Raw genomic sequence first — 22,016 nt, 5'->3', positions numbered from 1 at the left:
CCCGTCCAGGCTTGAGGGACTACAGTCAGTGTCCAGAGGAGGGCCACAAAAATGATCCAAGGGATGGAACACCTCTCCTGCAAGGACAGGCTGAGAGAGCTGGGGCTGTTCATCCTGGAGATGAGAAGGCTGTGAGGTGACCTGATAGGGGCCTTTCAATATCTAAAGGGGAGCTACAGGAAAGAAGGGGACAGACTCTTTAGCAAGGTTTGTGGTGATAGAACAAGGGGAACCTGGATTAAAAATGAGTACCCTGAGGTTCCTCTCCTTTTCCCGCTGCCCTCATACAGCTGGACTGCTGTGCAGCCAGGAATGCAGGGCTCGCTAGGTGAGAATGAGAATCGGGAGAGAAAGTTCGGTCTGGGATGTGGTGGCCTGACTGCAAGTAAGTAGACCTGGATTCTTGCTTCTGCTCACAAGGTTGCAACGCATCTTTAATTAACTTTTAGTTAGATAGCCAGTTTGGTAGTGCTCTTAGGAAGGGTTAAAAGTGAACAAAACAAAACCTTCACAGACTGCCGTGTAGCTTGGTAAATGAGGGGATGTGTGTTTGAATCCTCTTGCATTGAGTGGTTCAGGGGCTCCGGTTTCCCTCTCTTCTTGAAGGTGTGCCACAGCCACTGGGCAGTGCCTTGCATTGCTATCTTCGTAAAGAATGAGCCACTCCTGCAAAACTAAATACCTTTGTTAGGGAGAGGTATTGTAATCCGAACTCCAGCCTCACAAACTAAACTCCTTATTTTGCTCACTGTATCTGAGGAACAATTTCAATCACAACCTCCCTCTCCTTCTTTCCCACCCCTGTGCTTTTCAGCAGGATTTGTATGTCAAATCCCATTCATACAGTGCAGCTTGACACTGTACCTCATCCGTGCGACTGCAGGCTGCTGCAGAAGCTGTTCCCTGCTTCTCACTTCCCATATGGAGCAATTGGATTTAGCTCTCACTGTGCCCCTTTAGGTTTCTTGTGTCACAGTGCTGGCTCTGCCTGGAACCACCTAATTTGCTCTGCTTGGCTCTGGCTATAAGCATTCGATGAGATGTGTACCAGGAGAAGACCGTGTTCTGCACGCAACTGTTTGCACTGCTGGGCCGGGCCATCTCGTGAGTGAAGTTTTCATGGCTGATGGACTTCCTGTTATTATTGCAATTTAAGATCACTATTAAGGAGGACTGACATTGCTGCTTGCTGGTTTCAGATCTTAGCCAGAATGATTGCGGTAGCAGATGGAATATTTATATTATGCAAGTTTCCAGTGCACAGCAATGTTTTCAGCAAGATGATGAGTGATTTCCCTCTTAATAGGGATCTATAGTAAGCTTCTTTTAATGCCTCTATTAAAAAAAGAAATTGTAAGGGTTAAAACTATAAGCTCTCTAAGATTCCTTGCAACCCAAACCATTCTATGATTCTACAAAAACTTCACTACAAAACTTAATTCTGGTGATTCTGACTGCACTGTATTTGCAGACTGTAGGCTAACTTTTCTCTCACCATTTTCACTTTTAACTTACCCAGAAACATCTCCAGGCTGACTTTTCTCTCTCCTTATCTCACTTACTGTTCCCATGACTGCAGGAGTCCTGAAGAACATTCCTTTTTCACCGGCGCCTGATTTCTGCTGGTAGTTGGGTTCTGTGTAAAAGCCTGCTTTCAGACAGGTGTGTGCCTCAGTTTCTGTAGCGAGGACTGGATTAACTGACGCAAGCTTTCCTAGGAGCCTTCAGATGACATCAATTATTAGCTAGGTAATTCTAAGCTAAGAAATGTGCATGAGTGAGTGTCCGAGGTTTGTGGTTAGTCTGTCATCTCGTGAGAAAGGACAGCCAGAGGGCTCGGTTTGTTTGCTGGCTATTTGTGTACAGTAAGTTGAACTAAGCCATAGTTACAATAAGGTTGGTGGCCAAAATGCAGGGAGCCTCAAGTGTCATACGAAAAGGAGTGAGTTAAAAAGATGAGTAAGGGTTGATTCTGAGGCAAGGACAATGTGAAATGCTGCCCTCCTGATTTGGCAGTGTTGTGCTCAAGCCGTCCCACCAAGCTATGCTGTGTACCCTCCTGCAGAGGAAATGTGCTGTCACCACTGACCTGAGCAGCAATTCTCTGATGCTTAAAAGAGGCAGCCTGACAGCCCGAAGGTTCCTAGTTTTACAGACACCGTGAGGGAAAACCAGTGTGTCAATAATGGTTGCTGTCCTTGCTTAACTAAGGAGACCCCCAGTTGATAAATGAGTGAGAATAGGAAAAGAGTCCCTACTTGCAGAGATGCAACAGGTCCTCTTGTTTAGAAGGCCTTCTGCAACATTCTGGACTGCACAGTGACTACAGAAACTGCAGTTCAGTGTTGTTTTCATCTATAAAAGATTATTTAACCAACAAGTAGGAAATGTGTCACTTCCCAGTAACCATTTGATAGGAAATACTTGTTAATTTGCTGTACTGCTTTGGTTACTTCTAGTCTTCAGTGGTAGATGGAAAATGCCCACATATGTGCTAGTACCGGAGAGCACAGAGATGGGGTAGAGGTAGGGTAGCTCTGCCGAAGTCTCCAATACCTAAAGTTCTCAACTCCTCTGTATTGGGACTACCATAACTTTGATTTGCTAAGGCTAAAACTTACTTAAAACAGGAATACATTTTTCAGCAGGTTTTTTAATCCCTTTTTTGACCGTCCATATCATTGGGATTAACGTAGATAACACATCCTAGGATTTGAATCTGTAGTTACAATGGGGAAAATTCAGAAGGAGCTAGCCATCAAATACAGAAGTGTGCCAGATAAGCACATGTACGGTCAGAAGACGACTTCCTACAACATAACCAGTTTGCCTCCAATCTCTCTTAAATAATGCAGAGTTTTATTTGAATCTGTTTTCAGGCAGGACATAAAAACACTCTATTGAGCAGTACCACTTGTGAGTCTAATGCATAGAGAATGAGACAGTGATGCTGGGAGCTTGTGTCTTGTTAGCCTCCCCGCTCTCCTTTTGGAGGGAGTCTGCTCCCTCTGTGAAGGGAGATGAGAATAATAGTTTACAAGAAACAATGCTCTGCCTTCAGAAATCCAGAGGACTAAGCCATTTTCACCATGATATTTCAAGTCCCTTGCCTTGAGAATATATTATTTGTTTCGCAATCATTGATAATTATCAACTGGAAGGATGAAGTTCTTGCATATGAATAATTATTCATTCAAACAGTATGCTGGTGCCAGTGGTATGATGTGTAAGGAAACATAACCAGAATCAGAGCCTCACAATTTATAATGAAATATACACGTTATTGTTAACTTGCTGAAATGTCTGTAATTTTGAAGCTGCTTAGTAAAGAACTCAAGATCTTGTGAGTAGTTTTGTACTTTAGACAGTTGAGAATAAATGGCTTGGCATCTAAAGTCAATCTGATGAACAGTGGTCAGAGGAGAAGAACCATTTAGATGCGCTTCTTTTAGGTTCCTCTTTAATTTATGAACCTGTTATTCCAGAGACCACATCTGTTTGAAACCGCTGTCCTAATGTATACCACAGCAGGCGTGGAGATTCACATTCCTAGGCGCTGCTGCCAGACAAGTCCTATGAAAGAAATGGCAAGCTGCCATACATTATTAGAGGGATTAGGCTACAACCAAAATGTTCTTCCCTCTTCCAGTTTTCCGTTGTTAACTTTTTTCTTCTCACTGTTAACATTTTTGCTCTCTTGTTCAAAGCGCATTTTGTGTAAACCAGAATATTTGCCTGTCTTAATATCAGTGAGGCTGTCAGTAAGACTGTTTTAAGATTGCAGGTGAAAAACAACAGGAGTCTTCTTGGTTCTGGTAAGCACGGGTAAGGTGGGTGCAGTGTTTGATGCAGATCTTCTCATGTTTTCCTGTTGTGGCTGCCTTGAGCAGTTGTCTGATACTGTAATTGCAGATAAGTAGATTCTTTTCTTCAACTGTATATTAATGAAAATTGCACAGGAGAGCGTGTAGGCGTTTAACTGAAATACAATAAAGCACTTCAGTATTTGTGAGAGCACCTTTAATATTGCCCTATTAGATATTCCCTAGTTCTGCAAAGGTCCTAGTTCCACCGCCAGCCTCCACTTTGCAACTAGCTAGATAAAAGCTTTTCTGCCTCCCACTGACTAAACACACATGTTGTTGGCAAATACTGCTCTTCAGGTTTATCTCTGGGACTGCTGGAACTATGATATGCAGTGTACATCTAGCTGTTATCATTTTGAAGAGGCTTTGATAACACCTCGTGAAAGGGTGGTCGGATTGGCTACAGATATGCATATCTTACTGGAAGATCTCTTTCCTTTTGTCCTCTCAAGAATTAAGCTGACAACAAGCTGCCTTGAGTGTGTTTAAGCTCAAGCCTTAACATTGCAGGCAACCGTGTTTTAGACTCTCTTGAATAAGAACTTAAGTTCCTCTTGAGAGTTAATTGGTTTCCTTTCTCCATTACTCTGACTTAACTCTGTAGTCCTCTGAACTGCCGTGCTAATATGTTCATGACTGTCTTAAACTATTTGTGCTCATGCCAACACTGGCATTTAGTTTAATTAGCTGTTCTTCCTCCAAGAGATTTGATTTGCCTCATGTGTTTTGAGAAATTGTATTTTCTAAGCCTAATTTTTTTTTTTCTTTTGCAAAATACTGTTATTGCCTGATGTGACCTCCGAATGGGAGCCAGTCCTGTGAACTTCTCCCTGCTCCTTGCATTCTGAAATAAAGGATTTCCTGAGAATGAATGCTGAGGACAAACTTTGTTACCTCTCTTCTGAGAATGAGTTTCCCTGCAGATGCAAATTGTTACATTGCACGATTCTGTTTATCTGTCTTCCCCAGCTTCCCGTTGCCTTGTATCTGGATTTCCAACTCATCCTTGCTGCTAATGCTGTTGTGTTGGAGCTGTGAAGAAATAACATCAGTAAAACATGTAGCTTGCAAATGCATAGCACCAAGAGCCAATATGTTACTTGTAACTTAGAGCTTTATGGTATGAAGGTCCATACAGATGCAGGCTGTTGATCAGCCAGGCTGTAAGGGTAGCTGTTCCACTGGAGGAGTTGGCACAAGTAGGGGCAAAGAAGCAGGCCAAATTATTGGATGGGCTGTCACCTGCTTTTTACTGTTAGAAGGCGTTGGCTGCAATACAGATTCTCTCAAGTGAAGCTTTAAGAGCTTAGGCCTAGTGTACAGGGAGCACAGAAAGCAATTTTGCAATGTAAATCTAAGACATGCTGAGGCTCCTGCATGTAAAAGGAAGCTCTGTTGATTTGATTGGACCGACTGACTGGGGTTTCCCCGCTTGGTTTCTGATCCCGTTGATGAACTTAATGTCAGTCATAACAAACCACTCCAACATCTTCCTGACCTCTCCCTCGTTACATCCCATATATATGCACTGAGTGAAAATGTAAAAATCTAAGCTATGATTGTGGTATTCCTTCATACGGTATAATGTTTGGTGTGCCGTATTTGAATTCAGATCCTTTTCCAACGTGGGAGAACGCAGGGGAAAAATAAAGGCCTGTGCAAGGCCAGCGGAGCAGTCTTGCTGTTACGACGTGTTCTAGACAAACACAAAGCCTCACTGAAAGGCACGGAGACATACAGCTGCCTGAGGAGGCTTTGAGATGCTTTGTAAGGCAACGTTTTTAGATGACTGCCCGACCTAAAGCACTTGGCAGTTGTGAGCAGCTTGAGAGTTGCGGGTGGGGAGAAGAACAGTGCATCTCAGGCCTTATTTTTATTTTTTATATCCAAGACAGAAACTTTCATGCATGAATTACAGAAAGCGTAATTTCGGATTCCTGCTTATTACAGGGAGCAGAAACCTTTTACGAAAGGAAAGATTTTTGGTGTGGTTTCACTTGAATTTTAGGAAAAAAAAAAAAAGCATGCCAAAAAAAGTGTATGTCTACAACATGACAAGATAAGATGATGTTTCTATCAGTTTCCATGATTTAATCAGTCTGTTGTGGACCTTTCAGTCTCATTTGAAACTTAGGTCTGAAAGCTTTCTTGCCAAAGGAAAATGCTGAGGCCTCCCTATTCTTTCTGGCACGTACAGGATCTTTAGGAAAAAGTATATGAAGAATGAAAGAAGAAGAAAAAAGAAAGCGGAAGAATTAAGCTTGGAGTGGTGATGGGTGATTTGAACTGGACAAAGCCAGCCTCGCAGTATGCTGTGTTAGGCTGGCAATGCACGTCACATACACACAGAGGTGTTCACCTTGTTTCTGCAGAGCCTAGCATCTGTTTTGCCTTCAGTTTGGCATGGTTCTAGCGACTAAAGACTTGTTATCATAGCACAAACTCTATCACATTTCAGTATATGGATGATGCGCATTAAAGGAAGAAAAATTAATGCTAGGTTGTTTTTCATTAACTGCTTATCCAGTGAGATTAGGACCCAGTTTTTCAGGTACCCAGGCGTGCTTTAAATGAACCATTATGTTGTTATCTTTGCAAAGAAACCTAAGAGGTCTCAGCTGCACTGATTACGCCTAGGCACGTGACCAAAAACAAAGTGGCAGTGCAAACTTAGTTGCAGAATCTACTCTACAGAACCATGGTATCTGGGAAGGTCAGTCCCAGTGTGCCTTGCTCTGAGCCTGTTCAGTGAATGCTGCCCAGCTGTTTCTTTTAGGTTTTTGAATTAAACTGATAAACAACATAACTCTCCTCTGTCACTCTCCTTTAAACGCAAAGATACTGTTTCTACAATAGCTTCCTTATGATAGTGATGGGCCAGATGCTAGAAACTTGTCTGACTGATCAGAGGGCTGGAGCACCGCTCCTATGAGGAAAAGTTGAGGGAACTGGGCTTGTTTAGTTTGGAGAAGAGAAGGCTCCGGGGAAACCTCATTGTGGCCTTCCAAGACTTGAAGGGAGGGTAAAACAGGAGGGGGAACAATTGTTCACAAGGGTGGATAGCGATAGGACAAGTGGGAATGGTTTTAAACTGAGACAGGGGAGGTTTAGGTCAGATGTTAGGAGGAAGTTTTTCACTCAGAGGGTGGTGACGCACTGGAACAGGTTGCCCAAGGAGGTTGTGGATGCCCCATCCCTGGAGGCATTCAAGGCCAGGCTGGATGCGGCTCTGGGCAGCCTGGTCTAGTGGTTGGTGGCCCTGTACGTAGCAGGGGAGTTGAAACTTGATGATCTTTGAGGTCCTTTTCAACCCAGGCCGTTCTATGATTCTATGATTCTATGACTGACAAGAGAAAAGATCAACTTTTCATTGTGATTGCACTTCATGAATCATGGAGAAGGTGAATATGGCAGCCAGACATAACCACATGCAGGCTGTTGCACTTTTTCTGGGGAGCGCTGACCAGTAACCTGGCTGCAGCTGCCTTCCACATCTGTAAGAAAGGCTGCTATTTTTAGAGGTGAAGCTTCCTTTTGAGTAGTGCCAGTGCTAATATCTTGTTTTTCTCTCATGGTTGAATTGTTTACAGCTTCTGCGACCAGGGGAGCAAGCACAAGGATTACTTGCATGATTTTAATGTTCATTAGATCATTACAGTGCAAGTAACCTACAAAGCTGCTTTAGTAAGAGATCTGTTCAGTAACATCATCAGATTCTCTGCTGCCTCTCACCAGATTTATCACTTGGGATGCTTCTGAGGCTTGCACTGAATTCAAGTTGTTTTTGTTCTTTTTCCTCTAGGTTCATTATATCAATGAAGCAGTTACTCTGAAGCGCTAAGAGACCCTGATGCAGCCATAGCTGACTCTCCTCCTCCAACGTTATTCTTCTGAGTTTTTTCAAGAAGAGGTTTTTGCCTTTGGCGGTTGGAATTGTCTTGTAAGTGATTAGTCATCTGCTTTTTCAGAGGGTACTATAAAACAGAGACAAAGCAGTTTTTAAAACTACTACTTAAAGATTCAGTTTGGTTTGGATTAAGCAGTGAGATTCATGTTACTGCACGATTTCTGATTCCACATATTCAAGACATTTCTGTAGCCATTATTTTGCTTTCATTACGTTTGTTCTGCAGAGCAGTGATTAAGCCTACATGGGATCATATTCCTGACATAATTATATGCTATTACTGGTAAAATACTGTGAGTAAAAGTTAAATACCTATCTTATAAACTAAATTGGATTGCAGCCTTTGGCAACCATAGATACTCTGAATTTCCTTCCAAAGCTGTGGGCTGGTACAAAGGAAGGGAAAATGATTCAAACTTCAGAATACTTCTGGAAACAGTCCCTTCCTCTTGAGCTCAAGTCAGAAGAATAGAGCTATTCTGACTCCATCCAGCAGCTAATAACTGCTGCTTAAAGGTTTTACTGTAAGAACCTGACTTTGCAAACATGGTACTTGACCCTTCAGTGTTGTTTGTTTTGGGTGGGTCAGAAGTCTATTGTAGAATTCCCATTTGGAAATGTAAAGAAATAATCCTTAAAACTACTTCTTGTTTTGAGTAAAAAGTGAGAAACATTTATGAGCGATCAACATTTTTCTCCCAAGCAAGATAAAATCATTCAGAAAGAAGCACTGCAGTAATTGGAGAACATGCTCCTGGAGTCTTGAAGTGGAGCATACAAATTGCTCTGTGTTCCCAGCCTCCTCCCATCTCACTGCTGCAACACGTTGTACTTGGCAGCCTTCTGATGGCTGCCCTAGGGTTCTCCCTCCAGGGCTTGTGATGACTGCTGCCTTTCTGATCTCCTGGAAGGAGAAAGGCCTCTTTGAAGACCTGGAGTGGGAAGACAGGTGTGGAGGGCAAGGCTCACGATTTCCTAGGAGCAGAGTAGGGTCCAAAAGTTCAATGGCTTGTCCTTACAGGATAGTTCTTGTGCTTTGCTTGGTTGGTGGCCTGCCAAAAACAAGTGTCCTAGAGATGTGCTAATGCTATCATCATAAACCAGCATGGCAAGCTCCTGAGTTTTAGCTCCAGCATTAGCTGGTTGTTGGTGGTTGGTTGTTATTTTATTTTTTTGTTTGTTTCTTTTTCCCACTCAGCCTCTGCGCTCTGAATCAGGACTGCAAGCAGCAGTGAATTTTTCCTCAGAGATATCTGGCTCTTACTGATCCGTGTATGATAACAATAGGCACAGATTCTTGTATGCCCTTGTATATAATGTCTGTGCTTGTGACTACATGCTTTTTTTACTTTAAATGGATTCATGCTAGTGTTCTTGATTTTACTTTCTTCTCCTTCCTTCTCTTGACCAAATTGTTCTGCTGACTTGAAGAGAAACTTAAAATGCACTTATTTTTAAATTGTCATTTAAACGACACTTGATTCTGTGTTTTAGGGTGTGAGTCACTATACTGAAAAGCAGTATATTTTCCTGACCACCTTGTTCAGGAGACCTGTAAAACAGGTTTGACTTGAAGTGACCACTTCACAAAGTGGTTTAATCACTCTGAAAAACTTGTTTCTTTTAATTAAAAAAAAAAAAATAAAAAAAAAAGCTTATGTGATCTACTTCCCTGATACCTAATGTTACAGGTTGTTCTTCCTTGTCTCTTTTTTAGGGAATGTTTTGGTTGCTCCTGAACACTGGACGTGCTGGGTCAGTGAACTGGTACTCCAAGAAGCAGAGCTGAGAGGGCAGGCTGAGAAAATATCACTGCAATGTCAAGCAGCAATGCAGCACCTTCCCCGAAGTCTGTAATCTAAGGAAACATGCACTTACTCAACTGCAACAAAGCAATATCTGTGGCTTTTTAAATCACTGATAGTGACGTGGTCCAGCTTTCTCAGTGCCTGCTGAAAAAGACTTCAAGTCTTTTATACCTTTAAGAGAGACTATAGGTCTGTCTTCCTCAGCAGGATTTAAGATCTTCCTGGACACTTCACCCTTGCCCACACGCACACGACAAGATGATCGACCTAAGCTTCCTAACAGACGAGGAACAAGAGGCAATAATGAAGGTGCTGCAACGGGACGCAGAGCTTAAAAAAGCTGAAGAAGAGAGAGTCAGGTAAAAGAAGGCAGCACCCTGGGTTGACCTGGGAAGACCAATACAATTGGTATACTGAGTTCTTTGGAACATAGGAGTGGGAAAAACAGTTGTGGTTGAGAGCTCTGTATTCCATAGTATATGCGAATTGGAGACATTTACTCTAGACTAGATTTAGTATAGTCCCTGGATGAAATGCTCCTACCACACAAATGGTTTATTACTCTCCAGAAAGCCAATTGTTGATTGGGATGTTTACAACTCTGTAAGGGCCAAGAACACTTGGTGTGCATCTGAACAGAATTTCTAGATTAGTTTCCTTGGAAAGAACTTAGTTTGCCTATGTATCAACCCTGCAGCTGAACCAATGTGCAGTAAGTAGGAGTATTTGCTTCAAAAAATGCACAAGTGCCCCGAATAAACAAAAAAGTCAATGTGTATGCAGTCAGCAATATGTCTGAGTGAGGAATTTGTACCTCAAATACATGGAGCATTGGTGCTATGGTCCACAGGGGGTGTCAGCATTATGCTCCATTGCCCAAAGAAGTCCTTGCAAGCCACGGCTAATGTAGAAAATTGCTCCCTGTTTTCTTTGTGGTGTCACAGATGGAGCAATGGGTTGTTTGGAACGTTGTACTGTGGAGCGTTTTGTGTGCTGGGAGGTTTCCCTAGAGCTCCCATTAGGGTAATTGCCATGAATAAAAGATGTAAGTACTGAAAACAGCATTGCCTAGATTACATGACTTTGAGAAAGTCATCTACACCAGCACAAACAGCAGTTTAGTAGTGGTTTCGCTAATACAGATAGCTAACTGCTCAACAGTGAGGATTTTTTTTTTTTCAGTCAGACTCAGTAACCAAAATGAGAAGGGGCCCAACAGCAAAAAAAGCAATCTGAGGTGCTGAAACGTGAAAGTGCTGGAATGCAAACTGATGTTCGTAGCTCTGTGCTGAGGCTGGATTTTCTCCTCATTGATTCAGGAAAAAGAACCTCTAGGATTTTTTAACGTAAACAAAAACCAAACATCTGGAGAAAGGAATCCTCCTGGGAAGAGCAAATCCGAAAAGCCACTCTTAGTAGTGGTCTGGAAAAATGCTGTCAACGAGTATTTTTGTCTGCATAACCTTGCTTTTGCCATTGGTAATTGTAGCTCAAAAGAATGTGGTGGAAAATGCAACTTCAACTGCAGGTTGAAGCAGCCTGTAATCAGCATGTTTCTACAATAGAATATCTCTTCTGGTTTCTGAGTATTATAACTTCTGGAAGCTTACATCTGAAACTGATTTTGCTGCATAGATGTGGCACATGGAGCTTGCTTTTTAATTCAGAGAGCGTTCCAATGTATAAAACACGTAGATCTCCAGCCAGGGAGATGTAATATTTTGAATTCTACGGCATTCTCGCACACCTGGAAGATTCCAAGAGCCGGGATGGAATGTCATTATGCAAATATCACACTTTGACAAAGAGTAGTTTGTAGGTACACATAATGGAAGTCTTTTAATATGATCTTTTTCCCTCTAGAAAGAAATTCTGAGGTTTGAAGGGTGTTATGGTCTGTTCCCTCTGTGCTGTCTGTGTGCTTTCTTCCTGGAGTGCTGACAAACTGGTAACATGACAGAATTCTCTTTAAGCACCTCCTTAGTGGAATTTTACTGATGGAATCCCTTCTCTGCTCACAGCTCCTACTACTGTGTGTGGTAAAGCTGCGTCACTTGGGCTTGCCCAGCTAGGCAGCCTCTTTAGGCTGTCTGCTGTAAATCCTAGTTTGTTGAGTGCTGTAATAGATGTTGAGCTCCTTTTGTATTGGTCTGAATCAAGCCAATAGTTTTAGGAACAGCATATTTTTGGGAACAGCACGTCTGCTTCCCCTCTGAGATCTCCCCTGGAGGAAAGAGGATACTGATATTTTCTTCTCATGGGCAAAATCACAGGACTTTTTATAAGGGATGACATGTAGAGACAGGACGACGGGGAATGGCTTTAAAGTGGAAGAAGGTAGATTTTCCAGATACCTGGAAGAATTCTTTACTGTAAGAGTGGTGAGACACTGGCACAGGTTGCCCAGTGAGGTTGTGGATGCTCCCTCCCTGGAAGCATTCAAGGCCAGGCTGGATGGGGCTGTGAGCAACCTGGTCTAGAGGGAGGTGTCCCTGCCTATGGCAGGGGGTTTGAACTAGATGATCTTAAAGGTCCCTTCCAATCCAAACCATTCTATGATTCTATGAAAAGAGTCATGAAGAAATCTCAGGTTATGAAAGGGTATGATCCAGAAAAATCAATGGACAGTTCATCTTCTTTCTTTCCTCTAGGACAAGAAGATACTTCTCTTTGCTCCATTACCCCAGGAGGAGATGCCAGCCCCTGAATGGCACTGTTGCTGAGGGAGGCAGAAACGGCATAAAACAGCAGAGCTGAATGATGGTTGATTTATTTATTGTCAGTGTCCTTATTCCTATCCAGGAATTTCTGATATACCCAGTTCCAGCTGAGTTTGGGTACTGAACAAATGAATGTGCTAAGCACGTAACTGGATTTCCTGGTGGTAGCTTCGGCCTAGCCCCTAATTAATTCTCCATATAGCTGTGTAGTTTGGAGCTCTGTCTGAAGACAGTAACATGGAACCAGAAATATGCCTGCATGTGAAGTTTTGAGTTGTGGTTGAGTGACTCTTCTGTGGCAGGATGGCGGGCCCCCGGCACCAGCGTGTCTGTGGCAGAAAGTTGTTGCGGTCGCCTTTGGGACATGGTTCCACACAGCAGCTCTCAGCCCTTCCCTTCCCAGCAGAACCTCCTGGGAATGCTGTTGTTGGCTGTACTTGGGCTCGTTGGCTCCTTGTGTAAACGGATGGAGGCTCACGATAGGGAAATGTTGATGTGGAATTGTTTGTGTGGTGGATGGTGACAGCTGTGTGCCAAACCCCTTTAATACACACGTTGGCGTGGCACTGGGATCACTGAGGCAGCTTCAGGGGCCTAATTCTGTTGGGCGTTACATGCACTGACTTTCCTCGTAACCATCAGTGGGAGTGGATGGCTGTGGAAACCTTTGTGCAAATAAGTTTTTGATTCTGTTCTGCTTTAACAGACGTCCTCTTCAGTCACTTTGCAAGGCAGTGTTCCTTACGTTGTGGACAGAGGCAAAGATGTCTTGAATGTGGGTACCAGTTCAAGTTTAAAGGGCTCACTGAAGACAGAAGTGTCTAGAGATGCTGTCTTACAGCTGCTGTCAAAACTCATCTTCTGTGTCCTGAAAAGAATGACCTGTTTTTCCTGCTCTGTCTCTCGGGTACATCTTCCTAATGTTCCATAAGAATCTCTGGGGGTTCTTTTTAAAGCTAGATCTTTGCAAAAATGTCCAGCTCGCCACCTTTATTGCTCTTTTTTTTTTTTTCTTATAAATTCCTTTATGTATATATTTGGACTATTTCATAAAGGTTTGAATATCTGTAAATTACTGGAAAAATAACGTGGAAGAGGCGTGAGGCGTGTGGCTTACTCACAGCTCTACAGTACAGTGTATTTGTACATCCTCTCCATTCTGTTCTGACCAGTAAACAGAACGACACTTGGTATATTTGATTGAGGTGTCTTAGACAGCACATCATCCTTTCTGATCCATAGTGAATTTCTTGGAAAGCTTGCTTGGAAAACTTGCAACACTGTCACCTATATGTACCTTTGATTTCTCTAAATGTGGACCCAAGGAACTGCTGGCAAAGAAGAGTAGATGGAATTTATTTTGTGTGGTAGAAGAACCTGCTTAGGGGAAATAGTGGGCACTAAATAGGGATTTTTAACCTCTGAATGGTGTTCCCTCAGCAAGATCGGGTTTCCTACAGTACAAAAATTCTCTATCCCACTACACTTTGTGCTTGTGCCTGGACCTGTGTAGGATTATTGTGTGCCAAACTGAAGCCTCTGTCTACAGAGCGGATTAGTCTTGATACTGTGCCTGGTCTGAAATCTTAAAATGCGACCTATTCTTTAGCACAGCATCAATTTCAGTGATGTAGGTTCTTCTGCTCATTTACAGTTGCTGTGTATACCCTGTGGTCTGTCATTTGATCAGGGCTGCTTTTATGCTTTATACATCTGTTTTGAGAGCCTGTAATGTACTAGTACATGGGTATGGAGCAGATCCTGTGAGAGAATGTGCGTCCTTTCTAGCAATCTCTCCTCCTCGGGTTTAAGTCATCTTGTACTGTTGTCTCAGGCTGACTAGTACCAAAGATGTCTTGTCACAGGGTAGCTGCTCCTTCACCATGAAGGGTGTGAGGTTTTTTCCTCTGTGGCCTAATTTGCGCTGTGTGTGAAGAGGGAGGGGAGGCTATTTAGAGCTTCAGTGCAAATCCTCAAAAACAAACAAGCAAGCCAAACAGTGGAACGTTATAACAAATGAAAGAAGTGGAACCTAACAGGAACTGTGAAGGCTGGCAGACCTTAAGTCTCCTACCCCCTATAAAAGGTAACTTCTGCAAGTCTTGCTTAACCTCGTCAGTCTTGCTACAGTGGAATAAAGTTAGGCTTACATGAACTAAGAAATGCCCGAGCAAATTAACATTCTGTCTGGAGAGTAGCTAATTACATACTACTTGTAACACAAAGCTTATTTTGAGCTTGACAGTGTGACTAACAGTAGGACTATAAATCAGAGTGTGAACTGCAGGTGGCACAGTAGAAAAGCATCTAAGTATGAAGGACTTGGTCTTCCATAGATAGTATATATATAGTTCAAATGAAATACAGAGGCAACAGGCTAGTCTGATGACCCACAAGTTGGCATCTTTTAGGAGACAAATGATGTGTAGCAATCTGGCTGGTGTTTCACAAACCTTTGCTCAGCAGCGAAGCTGGGAACATCATTTTGGTTCCAGATTCTGGTGGAGACCATCTTTCAGTAAGCAACTGTTACAGCTGTGTACTTTCACTCCTTTGACTCTAAAATCAGTCTTGTCTTACAAGCGTGTAACTTTGCCATACTGGTGCTCCATGTCTGAATTACCCTGTGCCTTTCCTTTCTGTGTAGGAATAGGTATCACTTTGTATTTTTAGTCATAAGGAGTTGTGCTGATTACAGGCTGGTTAGTTCTCCAGAGATCCAAAAGAGAGATGAAGATGATGATGAAGATTTTCATCAGGGTTATCATTAGTAGACCTAATATACCCAAACTTCTGGATAGGCATAAAATGGAAAAGCATGCATGACTACAAACAGAACCTTTTTCTTATGCTCTTGCCTACTTCTGCCTACGCAAAACATCAGTATCCAGAGAGACCCTAAAGGCAAGAATTGGAGGTGCTGCTGATGAGATGTCATGATGACAGGGATGGGGGAAGGTTGTATAACCAAACTGGTTTGCTTTATTCTTCTTACTATAGCCCTCAACCAGTATAAAATTATATTGCACCTGCTACTTAAACCAATCAAATAGTAATGGATTTTAGAAACTTGTGTATAGCTATTATGCCCAAAGAAAAAAACATATACCCACTCAGGTCTGACCGTTATAAATGTTTTGGGTGTAGTTCTCAAACAAATGCTGGAGCAGACTATTTTTCTGCACCTTATTGAGACATGAGCAGACTGAAGTGGCACATTTGTGCAGAATGTAGTGTTTACACAGTTCCTTTTGACTTGTAAACCCTTTATGGCTGTTTTGCACTCATACAGAAAAAGAAGAATTAAAAAAAGACTCACCAGGTCTGACATGTCTAATATCCTTTTATTCCAGTTCTTGTCTAAATGGATTTACAAAAAGCCTAACAACATATTCTTTTATGGCTGTTTTTGGAAGCTGATCCAGAACCTACATCCTTTGTCATCTTTTTTTTTCTTTTTAATTGTGATCACAGCAAATAGAGATGAGGATAAATTCCTGAAAAGTTTCTCTCCTTCTTTCTCCTCCCCTTGTGATATTTCACTTGCAGGAGTAAGGCTTTTGAAGTGAGCTTATAAGTAAGTTGGTGGTGTCAGGCTCTAAAAAGTGTTTGAATGGGGTGCATTTTTCACATCTTCAGAATAGAGTGCATGAGACACTAATAATAATGAATGATATAGCTAAATAATAATAATAATAGCTGGACGTGGCTCTGTGCAGCCTGGTCTAGTGGTTGGCAACCCTACACTCAGCAGGGGGGTTGAAACTCAATGATCTTTGAGGTCCTTTTCAACCCAGGCCATTCTATGATTCTATGAATAATTAAAACTAATAATAATAAAATCTTTCTTTGAGCCAGACACAAACTCTGATCTAACTGCTTCCTGCTGGCCACAAAAAATCCGCAACTCTCCTGTCCAAAAAGCTCAGCTTAAGCTGTTGATTGAGGAATAAGACAATAAAAAGTTTTTAAGATGTCAGTTGCCCCTTCTTGCAAATTCTGAGGTGCTTTGTGATTTGGGCTATGAGTAAAGGGGTTAATCAGAAGGAATAAAGGATGCTGAGAAGGTCTAGCTGAACAGTATTAGATACAGGTATGCATTACTAGGTATGTACAAATAAAAATAATAAAGAAACTGAAGTCATTATCACTTTGCTTTAGCATGAAGTGAGCTCTCACCCTAGCCTAGAAGTGGAAGATAAACTGTTGTGGATTTGCTGATAGAGAGGTTGACGCGGACTGATTATATCAGAGAAGATTTCCTGCCTTGAAGGGGTGATTTAGCCCACTGTCAGATGTTTCAGAGATAGGGAGAAACAACCCATTCTATGCATGATGGATAGACTTTGCCTGCCTGCAGAGTGCCTGAGAGTTGTTTTGTATGCAAGTTCAAGGAAGTTCTGCATGTACTCAATACCCAGATTGGGTGAAAAATGTGTCTTTCCATCAAAGATGTTTCTTCTAGACCTAGTGGAAAAAGCCAATTAAGTAATAGGAGAACTCCAGCCTCACTTTAAGAGGATTTTAGGGTGAATTCCTTTTGACTTAAGTACCTTCGCTTTCTTCATTTTAAAGTTGCTAGAGAAGAGGCAGGCACTAGCTTTATTATAACTTCAGGCTTTCTCACTCTGAAAACTGCATCGCAGGGTAACCGGCATTTTGAGAGACCACTGAGGAGCTTCAGAACAAATGCAGATGTAGCACAAAGTCATTACCGCATTTTTTTCCAAACTGCAAATTTGGCAAACTGAGCCTTGCAGTCTCCGTCATAATCTAGATGCCAACTTGTTCTTTGATCACCAAGAGAAAAATAAAGTAATGACAACTCAGTTAGTCTTTCTGTTGAGCGGGAAGCTGGCTCAGAAGCAGCTGTTGGCTTTTAGTTCAGTTGTGGTGCTGGGAGGCAAACGTAGCAGTGGAAAACCATAGCTGCAGTCTGACTTCTGCACAATTCCTTTCTAGGTAAACCACTCAACCTAAACCACAACCAATAAATAGCAGAGAAATGGACCCCCACAGTACAATCAGTTTGATTTTTATTCTTTAAAGTGCAGAAGTTTGCTCACAGCAGAGCTTGAGAACTCAAGCGACATCACAAAAACTGTGATTTGTAATCTCAGCAGCTGTTCTTGCAACAAGTCTGTGATGTGTTGGTGAACATAGACTTCTCAGAAGCTTTTTCTTCCTGCCAAGAGCTAAAGCTAACTGTTCTGATAAGGAAAATCTGCCTCCTTATTTGTGGTAGATGAATAGCTCCAGTGTTTGTTGGTCTTCATTTCTCAGGAGACTGGACTGAAAGGCTAAAAGATGAGAGGAGGAGTAAATCAGCCTAACAAAAGTCAAGTGCATATGCTATCAAGGTGAGAAGAGAAAACAAAGTGAATTCATAAGCTAGTTGTGATGAGCTTCCATCAGCCAGACACATAATTTGTGAAGAAGGTGCTGGGTAAATTGAGACCACGCTTATATTTGGAAGGCCTCTTGAATTTGTGGAATTAAAGTATGCTGTCTTCCATAGCTAGCAAGCAGGACTGGGAGCACAGCATCAAATGCTCCCTTCCAACCAAAATAACGTGGCATTGACCACAGGTGACATGTAATTAGAAGCTAACAAGCAGCTAAGTGGAGAATCCTGGGTTCTTTGTGCAAACCAGCTGCTTCTGTAGATCTGTTGAACTGACATGAGCAGGTCTCCTACCGCACCCTAGTTTCAGGGGCTGAATGCAAAGGAGAAAAGAGTGAGCACTGCCTGGGATAGAAGGGCTTAATCAAACAGAGAGCAGGTACTGAATGCTTCTGCTGTGACTCAGTACCTTCCCACTTGAGAACCCCTCTTGGCATGTGTTGTCATACTGCCCTAAAGCACTAACTGGGGTCAGAGCTCTGCTGGCTTGCGGGCTAAGCAAACAGCTGAAAAGCCAGTCCCTAACCTTAAGGAGCATGTGATTTGAGAAGGCAAATAACATATGGGAAAGAAGGTGAAAGGGAAAAGCAGTCATCTGTGTGAAAGCTCTTGCATGCCCTGGATCCATTACTCCTGCTGTCTTTGTTCATAAGCGGGCTCAGCAGTGAGGAGCTGGCTCATAGCTCAGTGACGTATTTGCTTGAGGGCAGAGGGAAGCTACCTTTGTGTTCCTGCTCCAACATGGAAGACCTGCAGCTGATGAGAAATACATATTTTGGCTTTGAGAAGCACAGTTGTAAGCAAGAGGGAGAGCCAAATTTTAAGTTGCCTAGTAATGCTATGGACAGCTGAATCTTGGCATTAAAAAGGCCAATGGTGACCTTGGCTCCTGGCAGCCTCAGCTGTATATAGCTTAGGAGGGACTACATAAACATTTTCATTTCTTGCCATACTAATATGAAGGAGGAGTTGAGTGATATGTGAGACTGGTCTGTTTTAACGTGCGGGTTGGGACTGGCTCACAGTATCCTTTTTCTGTTGTGAATGATTGTCTGTTCTTGGCAGTCAAATCTGCAACCTCTAATAAAAGGGCTGTGATTGTAGCTGCATGATTGGAAAAGAGGATTCTTCTCCTAACTCGTGAATTGGCATTGACCTTGGCCATCCTATAGCAGTGTGTCACATCTTTAACCTTAATGTCTCTGAGTAACTTGTAGATTGCTTTGCTTTCTCCCTTTGGCTGTGTTTTTAGCTTGTTTGCATTTGGCTTTATGTCTGCAAAGAGGCTATATCTTTTCCTCTTTGTAGTTCAGATAAGTGTTCAAGTAGTCTCTGAAGTTAAATTTCTGTGGAAGAATAACACTGTATGTTGCATTTGTATATTACTGCGTATTGCAGTGAAATCCGCCTTTGTGGCAGACCACTGAGAATCCATTACTGATGCATTCAGACTTTCTCTTTTCTTTGTGCTTTTGGGTATGATAAATAATAAATGCTGTGGTTATATCTAAAGAATTTGATTGTTATGTAGTCTGATTTCTGCAAGAGGTGTTTTGCTGAGGCTGTTAAAAAAAAACAGAAAGATGAAGCAGCAGAAAAAATGCCAGCTTTTATTTCTTAGTACTTTTTGCCACTTCCTTCCCTGTACCTCTTATCTTGCATTCAGCATCGGTGGGAGCCTGTATATTTATGCCATATTTATTACTTTTATACTTTATTCTGCCCATTGCAAGTAAGTAGAGTGTGAATTTCTTTCTCATTTACAATTTTTTTTTTTTTCCTATCAGGCACTTACCAGAAAAAGTCAAAGATGATGTTCAGCTGAAGAATATGAGTGGACAGTGGTTTTACGAAGCAAAGTCAAAGAGGCATAGAGATAAGATCCATGGAGCAGATATTATTCGAGCTTCCATGAGAAGGAAGCCTGCTACTCTTGGTAAGCATTTGGCTCGTGTTTTGGTTTGGAAAGGCTGGCATGGAGGTGATACTCTTACAACATCATCAGGAGTCAGTCAAGTAGGTGAAATGTGAAAAGAGTACATTAGCCTTAAGAACAGAAAATGATTCATAAGAAGGATTTTATATGTAATTTAGAATGTTGGTTTTCCTCTCACTGAAAACAGCCTGGCTTTGTTGTCTTTACATCCTCCCTTCAGGTATTTATAGATGTTGATAAGGTTCCCCCCAGCCATCTCTTCTCTAGGCTTAAAATGTCCCAGCTTTCTCAATCTTTTCCAGTGGGAGAGATGTTCCAATCCCTTAGTCATCTTCCTGGCTCCTATTGGAGTAGGACACAGTGTGCACACAGTGTGTGATAACTGCTATCAGGAGGGACTGACTTGTGTTTATGTGTAGGACTAAAAGCCCTCTGCAGTCCCAGAGTGCATTCTTATTTCTTTTTTTGAGGCCCTACAAGTAAACCCAGAATATGTAAAGTATCAGACAGAATATTTCCTCTTCAGTACAGCTTTTCCCAATTTCAAGTGCTCTATTTGAGACCTCTGAGACTTAATATTATATTTTTAAACCTTTATGGGAGAGAAGAAAAAAGGTGGGCACGTAATGTATTTAATATCAGAAGTAACTTTAGTGTATTGTTTGGAGAGAAAAAGGAGAACGTGAGAGCTTCTGTACCGGACCACACCAAAAGCTCATCTCCCCAGCATCTGGATGCCAGGCAGCATGTGTAGACCCTAAGACCAGGACCAGTCTGCAACCATTTGCACCTAAGGATTTTTGAATTAAAGGAGGATTCCTGGTTTTTGGTTGTTTTTGTTTGTTTTCCTATTAAGTTCTTTAAGACTTTAAGGCTGTGTCTCTTTTAACCTTTGCTGTGTTCTGTCTTGAGGCATTTTAGAATGGTTTTCCAGAAAAGAGGTGAACGCTTCCTTTTCTGATTTTGAGCTGATCACCATTAATGTTATCCCCAGGAAAGAAAGTGAGCAGTCAGTCCATATTCATAGAAGCATATGAGAAATCGTATGCAAGATTTTGTAGATCTGTTATAAATCTCTCCAGCATCTGGCTCTCTAATCTGAAGAGTACTGGTTTATTTTTGTTGTTCTTTATACAGGAAGCGATTTATTTCTCAGAGGCCCACGTCCTCTCTTAACCTCCCAATAGTTCTAAATCCTTTTGACTTAAAGGGCGAGAGTTATATCACCCACACTAGATTGCACTGAAATTTGTAATCTTCATTTCTTTTTTAAGCTCTGTTAAGGGATTTGTGTGTGTGTGTGTGTGTGTGTGTCCTAGTGAAGCAAGTAAGATGCTTATCATTGCTGGGGGTAGACTACAGCTGCTGCATTCTATAATTTTTTTAAACTACAATTTAGCATAATTTTCTGATGAATCCCACTACATTACACCTTCTCAAATCCTGTATTCCCAGGGATAAGTTTGGATAATGGCAGTTCAGTCACCGTGTGATTACTGTGGAGCAGGTTCTGGATTTTTGACTCAATAAGAAAAGGCCTGAAACAGAATGAAAAAATTCAGAGGTGGTTAGTGAGGAGTGTTCATAGGTTTTGGACTTTTGAAGGTTATGAAAATCAGCTATAAAGCTCTAGCTACAGTATATAGTAACTGTTACTTATAGGTTAAAGGGAAGTACTTAAAGACGTATCTTGAAAGAAACTTCATTGCTTCCGATCTTATTATTTGAACAAAGGGGTGTGGTGTTACATTCAAAACTACGTGCAATTCCTTAGCTTCAGTGACTCATTACATATCAAGATATTTTTTGCTTGCATTTATGGATAACAAGAATGAAAATCCTGCTTTTCTTGCATGCTAAGAATTGGTTAATTTCTAAACTGTTGCAGAAGCACAAAACCAGTAGAGGAAATACTGTAATGTTTTGATTCTAAAAGGAGTTATCAGAATTGGATTCTGTCTCACTCTAAAAAGAAATGCAGGTGTATGGACCGTGCAGAATGAGGTGGAGATTTTGTTTTTTATACTTACCTGCTTCCCATCTTGTGATAATTCCATCTATAAGGGATTGCTACCTATTTAAAAGAAAATTATGACCAACTGTCTATTTACTGCTGCAGAAATTGAGCATTTAACTTCATTTACTGAACTTCAACTTTATTTTCAATTTTCTGTGCCTTACTTTTGTTTGTTTCCTGGGGACACAGGTTTTTTTTCCCAGTGTATATCTAACAGCAAGAATAACAGGATTGGTCTTTACCAAGGTTGTTGTAGGAAACTTAAAATCACAGAACAGTTTGAGTTGGAAGATGCCTTAAAGATCATCTTGTTCCACCCCCCTTGCCACAAGCAGAGACAGCTCCCACAAAATCAGGT

General features: G+C 41.7%; 1 protein-coding gene and 1 long non-coding RNA gene across 9 annotated transcripts in view; one reads left to right on the top strand and one right to left on the bottom strand.

Moving 5' to 3' along the window:
• The window catches only part of SYTL2 (synaptotagmin like 2), a 53,954-nt gene that overhangs the window by 2,806 nt on the left and 29,132 nt on the right, over positions 1 to 22,016 (top strand). For 7 of the 8 annotated variants that reach the window (XM_021382582.1, XM_021382565.1, XM_021382574.1 and 4 more), the window contains exons 2-4: positions 7,669 to 7,806; positions 9,491 to 9,940; positions 19,493 to 19,641. In XM_021382582.1, the coding sequence (XP_021238257.1) occupies positions 9,840 to 9,940; positions 19,493 to 19,641 (250 nt within the window). In that variant the 5' untranslated portion in view covers positions 7,669 to 7,806; positions 9,491 to 9,839. Of the gene's footprint in view, positions 1 to 976; positions 1,105 to 7,668; positions 7,807 to 9,490; positions 9,941 to 19,492; positions 19,642 to 22,016 lie in introns of those variants that run through there. The other variant, XM_021382556.1, reaches the window with a different exon arrangement.
• Positions 408 to 12,082, bottom strand: LOC110391023. Its single transcript, XR_002433947.1, has 3 exons — positions 10,396 to 12,082; positions 1,516 to 4,898; positions 408 to 674 (listed from the first exon to the last, which is right to left on the bottom strand). It is a non-coding gene; the product is annotated as an uncharacterized LOC110391023 (long non-coding RNA).

Source organism: Numida meleagris, chromosome 1 (assembly GCF_002078875.1).
Source record: "Numida meleagris isolate 19003 breed g44 Domestic line chromosome 1, NumMel1.0, whole genome shotgun sequence".
In the NCBI taxonomy this organism is placed as follows: Eukaryota; Metazoa; Chordata; class Aves; order Galliformes; family Numididae; genus Numida; species Numida meleagris.
Note: the sequence above shows the minus strand (reverse complement) of the source record. Positions and strands in the feature narration are given on the sequence as shown.